Raw genomic sequence first — 18,310 nt, forward strand, 5'->3', positions numbered from 1 at the left:
CTCAAAGAACTCACTGAGGGACTGAATGCTGCTAGGATTGTGCTAGCGCAAAATGAGTCTGGTGAAGTGAATGAACTGAGGAAAGAAATCATCGAAATGAAGAAATCGATGGACTTCATCAACACTAAGTTTGAAGCCGCCAAGAAGGAAAACGAACTTCTTGTGGCAAATAACAAACGCTTGGAAGAGTCCAATGCTCGCCTTTCAGCTCGTGTGGCTCATCTGGAGCAGTATTCACGACTGAATAACATAGAAATTCGGAATGTGCCCGTCACAAAAGGCGAAAATTGCACCAACATCCTCGAGCTCATTGGAGAGAAGATTGAATGTCCTGTCACCACGGATGACGTAGAAACTGTTCACAGAGTTCCTACTCACACCCCCAACCAAATGAACATTATTGCCCGCTTCCGTTCCCGCGATAAGCGTTTTGATTTCATCGCGAAAGCACGTAAGGCCCGCCTTACGTCTTCTGCACTTGGCCTTACGGTCTCTAAAGAATTCCCGATTTTTGTGAACGAACACCTCACCCAAGACAATAAGGCCCTGCTTGTCAAATGCAGGGAACTCAAAAAGGAAAACAACTGGATGTACGTCTGGACGGAGAACTGCGTAATTAAGGCGAGAAAAACAACGGACAGCAAAGTCTATCGCATCTTATCTGAGGCCGACTTGAACGTCTTCAAAAGCTGAGCCATAATTCCTTGCGCTTTGTAGGTCGTTTTACGCCTGTTAAATGGCTTACATAAGCGCTGGCGATGTTGGTAAAAACCTATGGCGTGCTGGATTTAGTGCGATCCATTTCAACGCTAGAAGCCTAAAGAAACACCACGCTGAAATATCTGCACAACTGCAATCTTTTATGCACAAATTTTCCGCCATCTGCCTGTCTGAAACCTGGCTTCCCAGATTACTCAAGTGAATACGCTCACAGAGCTGAAGCCCCTTACGGAGGCTCTGCTATTTTCATTTCGAAGCATCTTGCTTATATTAGGCGCAATGATTTGCAGATTAATGTCCCTAAGTGCGAATCCGTTTGGATAGAATTTGATGATTCGTTCTGCCTTCCTCACAGTAGCAAAAAGACTGTGCTTGGATCAATCTATCGTTCACCATCATCTAACTCAATCGACTTTTGCCTTTCTTTTTCCCTTTTGTTGGATAAGCTCTCTTTCGAAAACAAGAATGTGTTGATAATGGGCGACTGTAATTTTAATCTTTTGGATACTTGCAACCCTACCACAGCGCATTACTTAAGCTGTTTTTCGAGTTATGGCTTTCAATCACTGATTAACGTCCCTACACGTGCCGTCGATAACGCTGCTGTTTCGTTGTTGGATCATATTCTTTCTAATCTTGATGTACCTATACAAACTGGCGTAGTTGAATGTGACGTCACAGATCATTTTCCGGTATTTTTGCAAATCAGTAAGACAAATAACGGTCCCCAATTTGAGTACAGATCCACTTTTGATGAAGAAAAATTCATCGATGCCCTTTCAAACGTCAGTTCGTCTAGTCTGTACACATTTACTGATCCTGATGCTGCCATGGAAAAGTTTATTTCAATTTTTACAAACGTCGTAAACAGCTGCACTACAGTAAAATCTTCCAACAGGCGATACGACGCTCCCCGTAGCCCGTGGCTTTCTGAAGCGCTTCTACGGTGTTTGCGCAAGAAAGAAAATCTTTTTAAGAAAACGAAGCGTAAACCTTTCAACTCTAATCTTAAAGAACGATACAAACGCTACGCTTCAACATTATCATCCCTACTTAAATGTGCTAAAAAACAATATTATGAGCGTCAGCTCCAATTGTGCGGTCATGACACCCAAAAAAAAAGTGGAAAATACTTAATGAATTTTTGAACAACACGAGTCAAAACAAAGCAATTACTCCAATAATGTATAATGATTCCTGTATTGTTGAACCAACGGGTATTGCTAATGCCTTCAGCACTTATTTTGCAAATATTAGCCAAGAAGCTGATTCGTATACATATTCGTCTGCATTTCCTCGTTGTGCTCAATCCTTTTATCTTCGCCCTACCTCTCCAGAAGAAGTTGAGTCTGTTATTCGACTGCTAAAGGCTAAAGGCCCAGGAATAGATGGTATACACGGGGCACATATCAAGTTTGCCTGTAATCTAATTTCCGCTACGCTTAGTCACATTTCTAATCTAGTTTTTCAGACCGGTGTGTTTCCAAATCAATTAAAATTGGCAAAAGTAGTCCCCGTATTCAAAAAAGGTGATCATCTCTCTATTGAAAACTACAGACCCATCTCCATCCTCTCGTTTCTAGATAAAGTGTTAGAAAAACTAATCGAACTAAGACTCTCCCGGTATTTAACAAAATTTGAAATACTTACTAGCTGTCAGTTCGGATTTCGCAGTGGTCTGTCCACTGACAACGCGATAGCTTGTTTGACCGACAAAATTAAGTCATTTATTGATTGTGGTAAATATGCTCGCTCCGTTTTCATTGATTTATCTAAAGCTTTTGACACGATTAACCATAGCATTCTTTTAAAGAAACTAGAGCTTTATGGCATTGTTGGACCTGCCCGAACTCTTTTAAAAAGTTTTCTTTCAAACAGGAGTCAGGTAGCCTGCGTTAACGGCCAGACGTCACACCCGGTTAATATTAACAAAGGTGTACCCCAAGGGTCAATCTTGGGGCCTCTTCTATTTTTGACGTACATTAATGACTTGCCTCAGTGCTTAACAACTTCACAATGTATCTTATATGCCGACGACACAACTATCTTCTCCAGTGATAACGATTTTAGTAATTAGTGTCTAAATTGCAAGCTCACTTGTTTTCACTACAGCGTTGGTGTTTATCAAATAAACTATACATTAACGTTTGTAAAACCTGCTTTATGCTTTATTGCTTCCCTAACAAGACACTTCCTACTTTTTCAAGTCTCTATTTAAATTCTAAAAAAATTGCCTTTTGCAGCCGTACTAACTTTCTAGGCGTTGTCATTGATTCGAACTTTAAATTTGATGAGCATGTAATTTCAATTGTTAAAAAGGCGTCTTTCGGTATAAGGGCATTGATTCGGGCGCGTCCATATTTTAATACTCAAATCCTTCTGGGCTTATACTTTGCTTTCGTTCACTGTCATTTAACCTACTGTATAACATCCTGGGGTAGCTCTTACGCCACCCATTTGTCACCCCTCGTTACATTACAGAAACAAGCTATTCGCGTCATCAACTCTGCACCCCGTCGATCTTCTTCCTTTCCACTATTTCAACAACTTCGGGTTTTGCCTCTAACTCAAATTTATCGGTACAGCCTCGGTATCTTATTTTTCAAAATTCTTAATCGCAAACTCGTATTAGAGGTTTTCCCGGTTCGCATGATTACTAATACGAAAAACACGCGTTTTTCGAGTCAAAACAATTTCTTGCTTCCTAAGATTCGAACTAATTATGGTAAGCATACAATACTGTTTTCAGCGATATCTTTGGTAGTAAGATCGCAATGTTAGTGCAAGCGTACATTTCTCCGGTTTCTTCAGGAATCCGGGATTTGTATGTATATCTAACTAACGTTTGGGTTTGGGCTTCTTTTACTGTCTTCATTTAAGCGCTGTTTCATTGTTTTATGCTTTGTATGTATTTTTAGTTTTGTTATGCTCATTAGCAAACTTCTGCAAAAAAAAGTATGCATTATTGGCAGAAAGAAACAAATGAAAACTTCAAACCAATAAGATAGCTCAACTTAATTTGGTACTCCAATCACGCTACGAAAAAAGCTCATCATGAATACAAGTTCCGTAAGAATCGTGTGCATTACTATAAAATTCTCTGAATGTTTGCATATCTGTCAACATTTCAATAATAATCTATGCTGAGTGAAACATGAACAGGCTGCACTTTAATTATGGCGCTGCACATGAACTGTGCCAGCGGTGTCAAAATTGTGCTGAGCACCGTGAGCTGTCATCGGTCGAATACACCGCCCTTCTGCCGTCGTTCTTGGGATGCATATTATACTTAGTTGTCCTGACTTTCACACTTTATCTCCTTCAGTGCTCCACGGGAGACGATTCAGAGTGCACACGTAGTCGTTCTGCAGTAAGGATGTGTTTATTTATTTATTTATTTATTTATTTATTTATTTATTTATTTATTTATTTATTTATTTATTTATTTATTTATTTATTTATTTATTTATTTATTTATTTATTTATTTATATCACTGCAATCACCCAAAGGGCATTATTGTGTGTACAGTCCGAAAATGGACTCATCAATCTCACGCTAAGGCAACAAATATACAAGCATAAAATATCGACATTTATTAAAAGATCACAGCCAAGAGTGTTGCTCTACAGCAAAGGAACTTCGAAGACAAAGGAAAAAAATTAAAAAAGGAAAGAAGTTTGGAAAAGGCGAAGGAAGAGAAAAAAACGGGCATCGTATGAAACAAATCAAACGGGTAATAAAAATATTGTAATAAGCAGCACTGCGCAGTAGTAATAAAATATACAAAAAAAGCAAATAAAAACAGGAACAAATTCACGGCAATTGAAGTATTGCTGCGTTGTGTGTGTTACAACGTTATTTGCTACAATATCCCGTCACTAGAAAATGTACACATCAATCTCACGCTAAGGCAACACATATACAAACATAAAATATAGACATTTATTAAAAGATCACAGCCAAGAGTGTTGCTCTACAGCAAAGGAACTTCGAAGACAAAGGAAAAAAATTAAAAAAGGAAAGAAGTTTGGAAAAGGCGAAGGAAGAGAAAAAAACGGGCATCGTATGAAACAAATCAAACGGGTAATAAAAATATTGTAATAAGCAGCACTGCGCAGTAGTAATAAAATATACAAAAAAAGCAAATAAAAACAGGAACAAATTTACGGCAATTGAAGTATTGCTGCGTTGTGTGTGTTACAACATTATTTGCTACAATATCCCGTCACTAAAAGTTCTGCCCTGGCGAGTTTTTAAGATTTATTTTTGAAGAAGAAAGATAGAGAGAAGAAAGAAGAAATTCAAGGAGAAAAGGCAGTAAATAACAAACAATCCGCACACAGGAACAGAATGCAGTTTTACGCGCCCTGACTGCGTTTTCTTTTACCTCTCCCCTTCCTCCGTTTTCGGTTTTGCTCGGCAAGACATAGGGGCTGCTCCGCTCACTAAAACTAGACTCACAAACTAAAACTAAAACTAAAAAAACAAACAGAACGTCGCCGTAGCCCTCCTTCCCCTTGACCGGAAGCCTTCCGCATCCAAACAAGTTCACAAAGGCCGCGCCCACCCGAGAGGCCCCCGCGGGGAGAGGGGCCAGCAATTTCAACGGTGGTTCTGGCACGGGTAAAGTCGCACGCAGGGGAAAGGAAAGGGGGAACTTGCCACGCGGGGGAATCGTCACAGTGGTTTCGGAACGGGAGGATGACCCGCGGGGGGCGCGTGCTACAACCGATAAGGCGATTAGCAAACAGCTAACGTGCAAGAAATTAACATGGGTCGAAGGCGAACGCAACTGGCGCCGAGAACACTGCGCTCTTCCTGAGTGGCTCTCGAAAGCGCGCCACAGCAAAAGAAACCGAAACAAATATATCTGTTTTCTCAGAGAAGCACTAAAGGTTCATGTGAGCTCAAGTCACCCAGTGCTTATCAGTTTAAATGCCAGAAGCAAGACCCAAGACCAGGGCTGCGGCGTGTGGTTATTGCTCTGTGAAAGGCCCTTCCATATATTTCTCTGGCTTTGATACTCCATTACTAATTACCGGTTTCTGCACGATGTCGTCGTGTTGGCGTTGGTGGGCTACAGCCACCTTATGTCGGCTTCTCCTCCAAGCATGCCACGGAGCACTTGCGGGTAATTCAATAAAACATAAGTTCCCACTGGAGGCAGCCACATTTCGCGCCGAACAAAATTCTGGCGAGGCATGAGCTTCCTAGTATTTTGGATAAATCGGTTTTACGTTTGTTTCATGTTAATTCAAGTCTGAAAAAAAAAAAGAAAAGCGCCCGAATTGACGGTGTTGCGTATTATTTTGCACTCCAACTTCTTTTCGTGTTTCTGGTGAATAATACACAAGCTACACTAGCGTCCGAGTGTCATTTGAACCAAACGTCATTTGACTCAAATGCAAAGTTGTGCTGCTCTACTGGGTTTTGAAATGCCATTCGGCTCAAGTGACATTGGAGCCAAATTAGCACCCAGAGAGACATTTGGGGTGCTCAAATGCCATTTCTAGCACTCTCGCACGCAGCGTTCCAAGTCAGCATAAACAAATACGTTACTGGCGTACTTAAAACAAACAAAATATTCTTACTTGTGGGACTTTGTTTACTTCTTATTCATTTATCATGATATCAAGATGTAATGATTTTATACTCTCAGAAATAGTGAGAGCAAGCGGCAAACCAGTGTGGCCAGACAGCAGACTGCGATTCAGAATTAAGCAAAAACCGTATCAAAGCTTACATTTATAATTTGATATCATTTTAATGCCAAAGACTGCTGCTAAATATGATTTTTGCTTTACTGTGTAAAAACAGAACTCGACAGCAGCAGCGCCCCGAAGAACGGCGATCGATTGTTAAAGGAGTACTGACACTAAATTTCTTGCTTTCGGTTTTTATGCTGTAAAGAATACCGATTGGTGAAGCACGGCGGATTCCGAATGGCATTCGAAGCCCCCCCATTTGAGTCAAATGACATTTGGTTTAAATGACATTCGGGCCGGAGCGCAAATCAACGTCAAAGTCTTCGATGCCTCCAGCAGCGAGTCCCACCCAAGGAAACCCCTCCATCTTGTTCGAGCTAATTTGCGGTCCCCCTCGAGTTCGCATGGACAAGACAACACCGTGAGAGCGTCGTTTGACTCTATACGAAGTACTGCCATCGGGCTGGGAATGTTTGGCTGTGTGTTATCGTGATTCAGGCAGGAGATTCGGGATACTGAACTCACTTTGACACCATTATTGCACCGTTCCCGGAAAGATAAGCGAGCCAATGTTCCCCGAACATCTTACACTTCACGGGCAAAAGAAGATCGTGCCCGCCAGCAGTCCCGCGGGTGATGTATTTATTTTTTCCTTCATGTATACAGCACGGACACCGTGAGCACACCGAGAGGCGTTCAACAAGTGTCGCTTATTTAAGGTTATCGCCTCACAGCCGGTGCACCAGCACGCACGATCCGGCCGAGCGCCTGTATAAACACTGCGAGCAGCAGCGACTCCCACAAGAGGGCTCGCATGTCCCAACAACTTTCTCAGGGTGTCCCGTTCGCGTCTGTGTTGTCTGGACCACGCGATGCTGGCACGGAGGAAAGACGTTTCACGGCGCCTGGTCCATTCGAGCAAAATTTATTGCCCGTTGCGGGTGGCACCGGCCGCGCTTTCCACCGATTCGCGTTTACACTGAGTGCTCATTTTCGTGCGTGGACCTCTCGCCAAGAAACGTGAGTGGCCCAACGCGCCCTGCGTTTGTTCCCGCTCTGCTTCAACGCCTTCTAGATCAGTAGAAAGCCTCCAAATTACGTCACCACACTCGTACGAACTCTGACTTTTCTTAATCATCGAAGTTTGAACAACCCGCCACCACGACACGGTGACACCCGCCAATCGCTTTGCGAGAAAGCATACACGCGAGGTAATGAGGCGATGGCTTTCCTTGTTTCGAGAGGGCGTTGGCTGCGCTCCCCTTGCTGACAGCCCGCGGATGCCGCAAATTTCGAAGTGTTTATGAACCGCTGCGTATGCGGAGGGGCTAAACGGTCAGAATAGGCCCTCAGCGCGAGCAGATTCCCGCCAGGAACGCGATCGCGTCTCATGTTTTGTTCCCAAGGAGGAGGTACGTTAGTGCGGATCGGGCATTTCCTTTTGCGTTTTCTTTTTCTATGTGTTCCTCAGTATTTATTTTGAAGCCCGCTGTTCAGGCTTGGCAGAAAAAGAGACGCGTACAGCGTTTTTTGTGTGCGCTTGTGGATGCGCGTGGTCGTAGAGGGGGTGATACTAAAGTGCGTAAGGAATGCCGATGACACATTGGATGGTCTCGAGAAAGCGAGGCATCGGAACTGAACCAGGGCTACAAGCAAGTGCTGCGGGTGTGGGCAGCAAACGAAAGAAAAAGCGCACTTGACTCACAGATGAAAGAAAGAAAAACAAGACTAAATGGTGCGGTGCTAGGTGTCGAGTGACGGCGCACCGGATCGTGGACGCGTTCGCGAGCTCGCCGAACGCCTCGCTGCGCGGCGGCGGCGGCTGGTGGTTCTGTAAGGGAACTCCACGCTGCCAGGGCGAGGTGGTGGTACAAAGGCCACTCGCGCTTCTAAAGCGCGAAAACTTAAAACGCACAAGAACAAAGGCGCACGCACTCATAACGCACCAACAGAGAGAGAGAGAGAACAACTAAGCATTGCTCCTGGAGCAGAAAAACAGCGCCGGTTTCGAGTGCAGAGCTGTGTGCACATGTATCATGTTCCCGGCTCTTCCTGGCCGTGGAGGAGAAAGAACGGAGGGCTGTCCAAGGGTATTTAGCCAGGGCACCTTCCTCTCTTCGTCGCTGCCTGCCCGGCCCTCACTCGCAATGCTGCTGCCGTGGAGGCAGGTCGCGCATCAACTTGGGCAGCTGACTTGCACCTATCTGACACGGGCTCTTGGACTCCAGAGGCCACCGGCACCTTTCTGGCATGGGCTCTTGGACGCCTAAGGCCACCGTGGTTCATCCACCTGGTATGTACACTACATTTCCTGCAACTCTGAACTCGACTCATGGGAAGCAACTCGGAGAACAAACGGGCTGTAGTCGTGGTAACTTCGTCTGGTACGCTCCAGCGCAGTATACCTCAATAACGGGGCGCAGCGCAATGATTCTATTATTCATATTAGGCTACTAAAATGCACCGCAGTGAGGAAAGGACACCAAAAACTCTACCGGTGCGCTCCAACCGTTAGTTTTTTTGTTTTTTTTTCTCCAGGAGCTGTTTGATCAATCTGATGTACTACGCAATGTCTGCGGATCAAAGCATATTGACCAGGGGCGGAATTGTGAGTTTGTCGTTTCATGTGCGTTTCAAAGTTTCCACATCAATCGAGCCCTGATTGGCTGAGGGCAAGCGACATGGTTGTGACGCATTACGTGCAAAGCGGGAGCTTTATTGCAGTGGGGAAGGGGGGGGGGGGGGGCACTGTCAAAGGCCTCTCAACCGGAACTAAGCCCAAGTTTTAAAATGAACGCTAAATGGACACGTTTGAAGCGCAAATAGCTCAGAAGTCCCGCCCCAGTTACGATTAGAGCATGACATCACTGATGCATTTTTTAGTAACTGCTAGCTGTTGCTTCTCCGCAAAGGCGGCGTGTGCGACGGGGGAGATCTTTGATGTGAAAGGACTGCGTGAATAGTTTAACGAACTTCGCCAACATCATCGAAAATGGCTGTTCTGAGACTGGCCTGATCTCTCGGTGTACTGGCGATGATGACAGTTCATACGTCGAGATTTCAGACCTATTTCGGCGCAGCAAAATCACCTCTGGTCGCCCTCCTCAAGTAAACCGGTGTGCGCAACGTCGGGTTCTTCAGTATAGCATGTACTTGATTATAAGCCTAGCATGTACTTGATTATAGTCTACTTGAGCCTACTTACGTGAGTCTAGCATACTTGAGTCTAGCATACTTGAGTCCAACATACTTGAGTCTAGCATACTTGAGTCCAACATACTTGAGTCTAGCATACTTGAGTGTAACATACTTGAGTCTAGCATGTACTTGATTATAAGAATTAACACGTTCTCCCCATTCTTTTAACGGGCCACGAATACAAATTCAACCTCGCTTGATTTTAAAAAGAGAGAAAAGTATCTCTTGGTAACTCGCTCAATTCTATTCTCGAATGATACTTTTTAACAAAAGAAAAATAGGAAATATTAAAAAAATTCAAATTTCGTGGTACATGACGTCAGCAGAGGTGTAATAGAGTGAACACTAAAACAGCGTTATCAGTGTGTTAACTGCTCGTTAGCGTGCAGGTGATACGATGAAACGAAACTAAATGTTTGTTTCTCGGCGGTGACCTTGGTTCACGGTCGCCAATAGCGCAAACAGGTTCCTGTGACGTCCCAAGTTCACAGCGAGAAGGTGGCTTGTAAGTGGCCACTGCTTCATCTGTTATCCCTAATATCTATTTTAGTTTTTGGAAGTTCGCGTCGAAATTGGCATCATTTTTATTTCGTGGATGTAGTTTTTTTTACTGAACTAAACTTCTATTTTGTCTTTATGGTGCCATTATAACGACTGAAAAGCAAATGCTGGCATTCAGAGAATTTTCTACTAATGCATAGAATTCTTGTGCCGCTATAGTTCTTTAGACAGATGTGATGTGATGTGATGTGATGGCAACTGAAATAGGAAGAACCAAGAGTATAATATTTGAGTGGATTCCCGGGTACATTGGGATACGTGGAAATTCGCGAGCTGACCAACTAGCAGCAACCGCTAATTCAAATGTCACGTGTAGCTCCGTGCCTTTTAGCAGAGGTGATGTGAAAAATTATTTGAAACAACCGAAGACACATTACTTTGGAAACCAAGTTGACCGATAAATATCTTTCATCGCTGTTATGTTCAGCGGACCCGTCCCTTGAATACCCGTGTTCGTCTAATGTAGGTCGTTCGGTTGACACGTTATTACATAGACTTCATCTTGACGTTGCCTACAGCAAGAAATTGCTATGCTTGTGTACACCAAACTGAAGACGCGCGTAATGTCCTGCTTGAGTATGCGACCGAGCGGAAAAAATTAAGCGACAAGCTTAGTCTGCTATTTCGGAGATTGTCCCACGGACGCAGCAGAAACTGTTGGATCCGTGGGACAATGTACAGCCGTGAGCTGAAGTAAACAGACTACGGGAGAGGTAGCCAAAACTAATCGCTGCGTCGCCTGCTGTCCAGACCGCGCACAGCACAGGCGCGGCTTATTAGTACAGCACACACTTCGCGACTGCTTCTTGCTTCGATAAATCAGCGCTAGGGGAATCACGCCGCGCAGTTAGAGGAACACTGCCGGGCACCGCCCTATCAATGTAGACACTACCACAGAGATATGTTGACGAAGGAGTGAGTGATGGTTTTTTTGTAATGCGGGCGCAGCCCGTCTTCTTAGAATACCGGCACCGGCTATCAAAGAAGGGAATCTTCTGCGTGGAGCTTGAAGGGAAGGTGAAGCGCTTTCCAAAAAATTTGAGTTAGATTAACAGTTATATAGTTTCTTGCGCGCTGATTCAGAATATCACATTGAAATTTATATCGTACATGAGTCCAAGTGGCATTTATCTTGCAAAAAGCGCGGCCCCGTTTGAAAGACGCGCGCTTTTCGTTTTTTGACGCCCCTGATTGGTTGCGCCCGTCATGACGTCAAAGGAGGACACCCTTCGGCCGCGCGGGTTGTCGGAAGCATTGCGAACGATCGCACGGTTGCCTTTGCGGCAATTTAGCTTGCAGTTTAATTATCGCACATGACTGGAAGTTTGTTTTATAATTTCCCGTGCTGTTGGTTCAATTATCTTGGAGCTTAAATTTGCTTTACACGACAGAGAACCCCAAAGCAGTGACTGTGACGTCGACTAGTGGGTTCCATCAAAATATTTTTGAATTAGGCAACCAGCATAGGGGGATTTTATACCTTATGTTAATATTAGGTACTGCCTTAACTGTTTCTTATTATACACAAAACCATTTATGCCGAAGATTAATGGGCGTTTTATAAACAATCTACCAGCGAAAAGCACGTACGTGCACTGCGCGAAAAAATAGCGTTCATGCGCTATAAACGTATATGCGAGACGCATCTTGCCGGTACACGCATAAACCAACAAGCAGACTCTGCTTCCGCATTTCCTTTGTTCGTTGTCGCCCACCCCAGCCCCGTTACTCATCCCCGTACACAGACCCACACGCGCGCGCCATTTCGGCAGCGGCGCTACGGCGCCTCGGCGATTGCTAGCTGCACTTCGATGAGTGGCGTCTTACTGCTTCACATGCATTTATTCTGAAAACACTGCAGCATACTAGTGCCTGCTCAGCATTATTGGCTGTAGTAGGGCTTGGTTTTCGCTTGTGCGTTGCGCATTCTGCTACAATATTACGGCCACCTCGTTATAATTAACAGACCAGTCGGACAAGGCAGTTACGTTGTAGTTACGTTACTTTAGGTAACAATCACCAAACGTTTGTGATAACGAATCGTTGGCCTGTTTCAGCATTTCTAGATTTAAGCATTTACTGCGCTAGTCGGAGAGAGGCCGTATATTTACTCTTCGCTCCTAATTTTTTTAGTATCATCATTATATATATCACCGACTATCACTGGAGCACACTTGAGGTTCAGTGACAAGTGCTTGCCAGGTTATAATATGCAGCCACACGGAATCTTGGGCAAAAAATTAGGCCCCCGCAGTCAACACAAATTATGGCATGGTGGTGGTTCGAAGTGGTGTTTTTTTTTTTTAATTCCAGACAAACATAACCTCATCGTGACATGTATACTTGCAAAATAAGTAATCTGGTTGTCTTGGTTCTTTTACTTTGTAGGAATACTGTTTGCCTCTTAGCCGGGAGAGAACTTCTATCAGGATTGGCCCCTTGTTTTAGTTTCGCCAAAAAATTGTTCTTTTGAACACTGTCCTGAGCCCATAGGGAAAGAAAACCGACGCGTTTAACGAAACAAGTATTTCCTGAACAAATGTGACTTGGTTTCTGGAATGGAGCGAAACATCCTTGGCCAAAGTACAGCAGTATTCCCCGTCCTTTCTAAAGCTAGAATCTAATGCGAACATTCACGTCCGTCGCATAAAAAAAACCGCATTGGAGCGGTTTACAAAGTATTTACGTAGTGTAGTATATTCTCTGTCATCAAGCACAGCCACCTCGGCTGTCACTTCCGTATGTTATCAAGCATCCCGGCGTGGCATTATTCTGCTTAGGAATACGGCATGATAACGTATGCCTCGTTTGGCGTTCGTGCATACTTTTTGAACACAAAAATTGTACAAATGGGTGCTATCAACCACAACAACAACAAGTATCATTCACAAAGAAACACGGCGAAAAGAGCATGGCCGAGGCGGCCGATCCGGCCGGAAGTCCAGGTATGACGTTTTTCAGCCGGTTTTCGCCCGCGCTCTTCAGTCTTCCGGTATCGCGCGGCGAGATGGGGGCGGGGCATCAGGCCACTTTTGTTTGCTCATTGCGCCGCTTCTATTGCATGTATTGCGAAAATATTTCGTACACATGAACTATTCAATGTGTACTTGCTGCTAGTCAACTTTAGGCGTGCATTGCATGTGTAGGGATTTATACGGAGCACCCGAGGTTTTTTTTGTTAAAGTTTCTCAGTTGAGATCTGTTGTCTTGTTGTTTGTTCGGTAGCGTGTTTGGGATAAACACCTTCGAGTTTCGCACGAGAGTGACAGAGTTGGGTCCCATGGCTATTTGTGTACACAACAACGATTGACCGTCTTTGTGGCCACTCAGCGGCCTAGTATTGGCTAATTGATAGGTCCTCCTCACTCTCTATTGAGGCGTCTCTTTGGGAGGTGGGACTTTTGTAATTAACCTAAGTGTATGGCGTTGTGAAGGAAATAGGGCTGCCCATAGGACTTGGGATTTGCACGACCTCTGATTTTTTATGCCAGTGGTACTCGGCCGGTAACGTGCCGAGGACTCCTTCTGGGCTTGCAAAAGTGGTGGGGGACCCCAGGGGACCCCACGATGAAATAGGGTAATACGTGCCCTATTGTTGCACAATCAACCCTTCCAGCCAAGGTCGTTCATACACATACCTGTTTGCCCGCCTTTGGAGTGTGGCTTTTTTGCATAATTGAAACGTTGTGCAAAAAGCCAGCTTCAAAATTTGTGCTGTGCGGAGACGTTATTTAAACACGCCATGCGGCAAACCCACTTTTTTTTAGTTCGCGGCAGGGTTTGGAAAAAAAGGAATTTGGGAATATCGCGGAGGGACCCACGGAGTCCAAAGTGCCTTCACGTTCCTCTTTTTGTCTGCTAACCCCCATCTGCGAACGACGGCCCTGTGCAATGCTTTGTACAATATTACGTGTAAATAAACTTGGCTGTTTTGAAATATACCGTCGTTTGCTTTCCGCATGCCGTCGGCCATAAGCTAGTAATTTTTTTATCTTCAATCATCGACTGAACGACCCCCCTTTGGATTAAATTCTTTAATTTTAACTCGTGTCACAGAAGTGCGCAAGAACTGTCAATAATGTTTTCAAGTGCAAATAAATCTAAACTATGTAGTTTGCATGCGTTTCGATAATCGCTGGGCATTCAAGGCGTGGTTCAATGGTATCTCATATCGCAATGTAGTTTTTGAACATTAAATGTATGTGTCGGTGCCTCAAACTTGAAAAAATTGCCAATCTGGATTTTCCCGAGCAACTGCGAAATGGCACATACGCCGCATACGGCAAACCAAGTTTCATAAAGCAATGCAGTACATACCTAAACACAGCAGTATTTGTCAAAACCTTAGCATGTAAGGTTAGCATCGATAATTTTTCGATTTCACTGATTCGCTGGAGGCTATAATTATCATTGATTTTTTTATTTGATTATAGGGTTTAACGCGCCGACGCAACGCAGGTGATGAGGCGCGCCGTAGTGGAGGGCTCCGGATTAATTTTGACCACCTGGGGATCTTTAACGTGCGCCGAAATCTCGTACACACGGGCGTTTTTGCTTTTCGCCTCCATCAGAAAAGCGGCCGCCGCGGCCGGGAATCGAACCCGCGACCTCGTGCTCAGCAGCGCAACGCCTTAGCCACTGAGCCACCGCGGCGGGTTATAATTATCATCTATCCGCAAAACCGACAAAGATGGTGTTTTGCCTTATTTTCTTCGACTGCACAGTGATTTTTTTTTTCTGCTTTATTTTCTGCTTCAATATATGACACGGAGGTGGGGGTTGAAAAAAAAAAAGCTTCAAGCACGAGATAATCTCCAGCGCGCCAACTCTGCTAGCAGAGCCACGTTGCCGCCGCCGATTGCCGCAGCGCCGTTTCCACAGGTGCGTTGACCAGCAGACAGCAAAAGGGCAGCGCGGTTCCCCTGCCGTCAATTTATCGGAGCGTGAGACAATCGCGAAGAAGCGAGCGATAGCGGCATGTGTGCTGTACTGCTAGGCCGCGCCTGTGATGTGCGCGGTCTCGACAGCAGGCGCCGCGCAACCAGACGGCGCAGCGATTAGTTTTGGCCACCGCTCTCGTGGTCCGTTTACTTCAGCTCACGGCTGTACGTAACCAAGCCAAAGCCTTCTTTGTTTTAAGGGAGTTTTTTCAAGTGACTAAGATGTGTGAACACTACTAAATGCGTGCACATTCCTCTGGACGAGTGAGCTCGCATGTGATTTAAGCCGTTGGTCTTACAATGTATTTATTCTAACCTGGTGGTTCATTAGGAAAAACATTGTACCTTTTAATTACTCTAAAGGTTGAAGTAGCCAGCTCCTTTTTAGAGCCAGGGACGTTGAATTATTTTATTGTTTAGGGTTTTCTTTTGTTTCTTTTCACCAATGATGAACATATAATTAAGTGCCTTCACCTCGCCAGTCATGTGCCTTGCCGCAGATGCAAGGCATGGTGCAGGGTTAATCAGTTTTCTCAATTTTTTCATTCGTATTTCCAACGTTTTTTCCCCGGAGTTATCCTCACCAGTCATGTGCTTTGCCGCAGATGAAAGGCATAGTGCAGGGTCGGTCCGTTTTCACAATTTTTCCATTCGTATTTCCAACGTTTTTTTTTTTACTGGCTTTGTTAGATGTCTTCGTTTTTTGGAGGACATGTATAAGATGCATATTTTTGATTACGTCAGTTTATTTTGGCAAAATTTTTATTTTACTGCGAAATAGTATACCACTACCACTCAAAGGTTATGTCGCGACCGCGCAGAAAACTCCCTCGAACTAAGCTGCGCCCACTTTTTTTATTATTACATTGCTAAGCTACGCCCACATGGGGATACGGGGAGACAGACGGTGCACTCAACGAGCACAGCGGCGGATCTACCACCTGGGCTTATTCAAAGCCCTCGCCTGAAGTGCAAGCCGCATAATGAATGATAACGGCGTTCACGTAGTTTGGATTAGCGGTGAACGGAACAGCGTCTGGAGAGGGCGGGGAGGACGCTTATCGGCGCGGATGCATGAAACAAGTGTAAGGGGAAGGCAACGACAGAAATGGCGCCATAGCCGCGCGTGCCGCCCTCCTCCTCACCCTTCGCCAGACGCTCCTCTCCGCTTTCTTTCTGCCGTCGCTGCTGCGTTCGGTCATCTCTGGTTTCACTCTTTGTAGAGCCACGTGTGCGAATTCAAGTGACGTCGCATGGGTAACCGTCGTGGGTGTCGTTTACAGCTTCGTAGTCCAACTACCTTCACAGCGTATACATATAGAGCGCAGCCAATTTCTTTTCTATTTTTCTCGTTTTTTGGTAGTTTTTTTAATTTTGTTCGGCCAATAATACGCGTTTACGATTTTTACGCTATTATGACTATTAGATGGGTTACTTCCGTAAGTTGTGCATTTTTGTGGAAATGCAGGGCGTTACGGTCGTTTTTATATTGTTTTATTCGTATTTCGAACGTTCTTTTGCGGGATTTTTTGTTTAGTCTTCAGTTTTTGGAGAAGATTGGCGGCAGGTTTCCGGCGTTGCCGCCAATCTACCAGGCCTGGTTGCCGAGCGGGGAAGACAAAAGTACGCTACGGTGAAAGAGGTTAGAGCAGCTCAAAATGCCGCTCGCCGTAGCGGCTATAAATGAAGCTGACGGCTATAAATGAAGCTGAGGCAGCGGCCCGACGAGAGAAACGTGAAAGTTCGACAGAAAGCCCAACAGCAGATCAACAGAACGTCCAACTAGGCCTTTTAATTAATGTGTATCATGAACTTTCATCTCTCCAGCAGCCTCCGGCTAAAAATGCAATAGTTTTTAATTTTTAATCGTGAAGGACTCATCACCCTGTTCTACTGAGGCAAGACGCTTGTGAGATTATGAGCTTGTAGGTATTCGAACCTTGAAATTGCTGACACAAATAAAAGTGCTAATAGACAGGGCGCTTGTAGCGCTAAGGCACGTAATTAGATATTGATGGGTAGTGTGGTTGCGCTGTCTTGTGTGCACGTCTCCATCGAAGAGGACTTGTCAACATAGCCTGACCTGGAGACTCGGCGAGTGGTGGCGCAGCATTTCTGTACGTCGAGGCCTCATGTCTGCCTAGGTGGGCTCCAGCCTCAGCTGCGGCACACGCAAGTGGGAAAAGCTTAGTCAAGTCCATTCCGCGCTTCCGCTACGAGGTCTCTGTGTGCGAACGTTTCGCTGCTGCCCAGAATTTGCTCCTCATCCCCGTTAACAGTCTATAAGGCGACCTGTCTCCTGTAAAGGCGCGCCAAGTATGACTGTAGTTGCCCTGGCGAAGGCAAGTATGAGTGTGTATATAATATAGCGGTCTTAATTTATTCTTATTTGAATGGTATTTGCTTATTTATTCACGTTACCTTACAAGTCTCCGTAGTAACATTGAGTAAGGGGGCGAGAAAAGCAAAAACTCGAGTTTAACAGGAGAAACATGGTATAAAACAATACAATGTGGTAATACAATATAACTAACAGAAGAGGTAACACGGAAGAAGCATACTGTCTAATACATAAGTGTGGAAACGCGACGGGTTCAAAAATGCGCGCCAATCCACGCTGTGAAGGTGGTTGGAAAGCGAAGCTCTAAACGACACACGCAACGATTACCCATGCGACGTCACTTGAATTCACACGCGTGGCTCCACAGAGAGTGAAACCAGAGACAAGTGAAATGCACTTAACCACAGCCTTTATTACTTCAAATAGATATTCTTTGCTAAGGTTAAATCAATGCACCATCCGTAAATGGTGGTTGGCTGAGTTGTATTGGTGAAGCACCTGAGTGAAAACTCGTGTTTTTTTTAAATAAAATTTAAGGAAGCTCAAACCCTGCGTTAGACGATTTCACTTTATTTCCGTCTCTGCCGCGCTGACGGAGGCGACGAGATCGGCGGTAGAAACAGGAGATGTGAGATGTCATGCGAACACGGCCGTTACTCGTACCTTGGGTGGAGCGCCTTGTCGTGCCTTGTCGGTAAGACAAGGGGATGTTGCTCCGTTTCTCTATTCGTTCCAGGTCCGATTCTTGGCGGTGCCAGTCACTTGTTTTATTTGCTCGGGGGAGTTTTCTGTTGACACCAATGGTCGCGAAGGAACACTTGGGGGGTAGAGGTACAAAGCTTCG

At 44.9% G+C, this 18,310-nt stretch overlaps 1 protein-coding gene across 1 annotated transcript in view; it reads left to right on the forward strand.

The window, feature by feature from the left end:
* LOC144179840 (uncharacterized) overlaps positions 1 to 18,310 on the forward strand; it is a 130,922-nt gene that overhangs the window by 20,006 nt on the left and 92,606 nt on the right. The window contains exon 3 of the mRNA XM_077708270.1: positions 8,529 to 8,719. Within this exon, the coding sequence (XP_077564396.1) occupies positions 8,529 to 8,719 (191 nt within the window). The remainder of the gene's footprint in view (positions 1 to 8,528; positions 8,720 to 18,310) is intronic.

Source organism: Haemaphysalis longicornis, unplaced genomic scaffold (assembly GCF_048455015.1).
Source record: "Haemaphysalis longicornis isolate Haplotype H1 unplaced genomic scaffold, Haemaphysalis longicornis Haplotype H1 scaffold_4, whole genome shotgun sequence".
Taxonomy (NCBI): Eukaryota; Metazoa; Arthropoda; class Arachnida; order Ixodida; family Ixodidae; genus Haemaphysalis; species Haemaphysalis longicornis.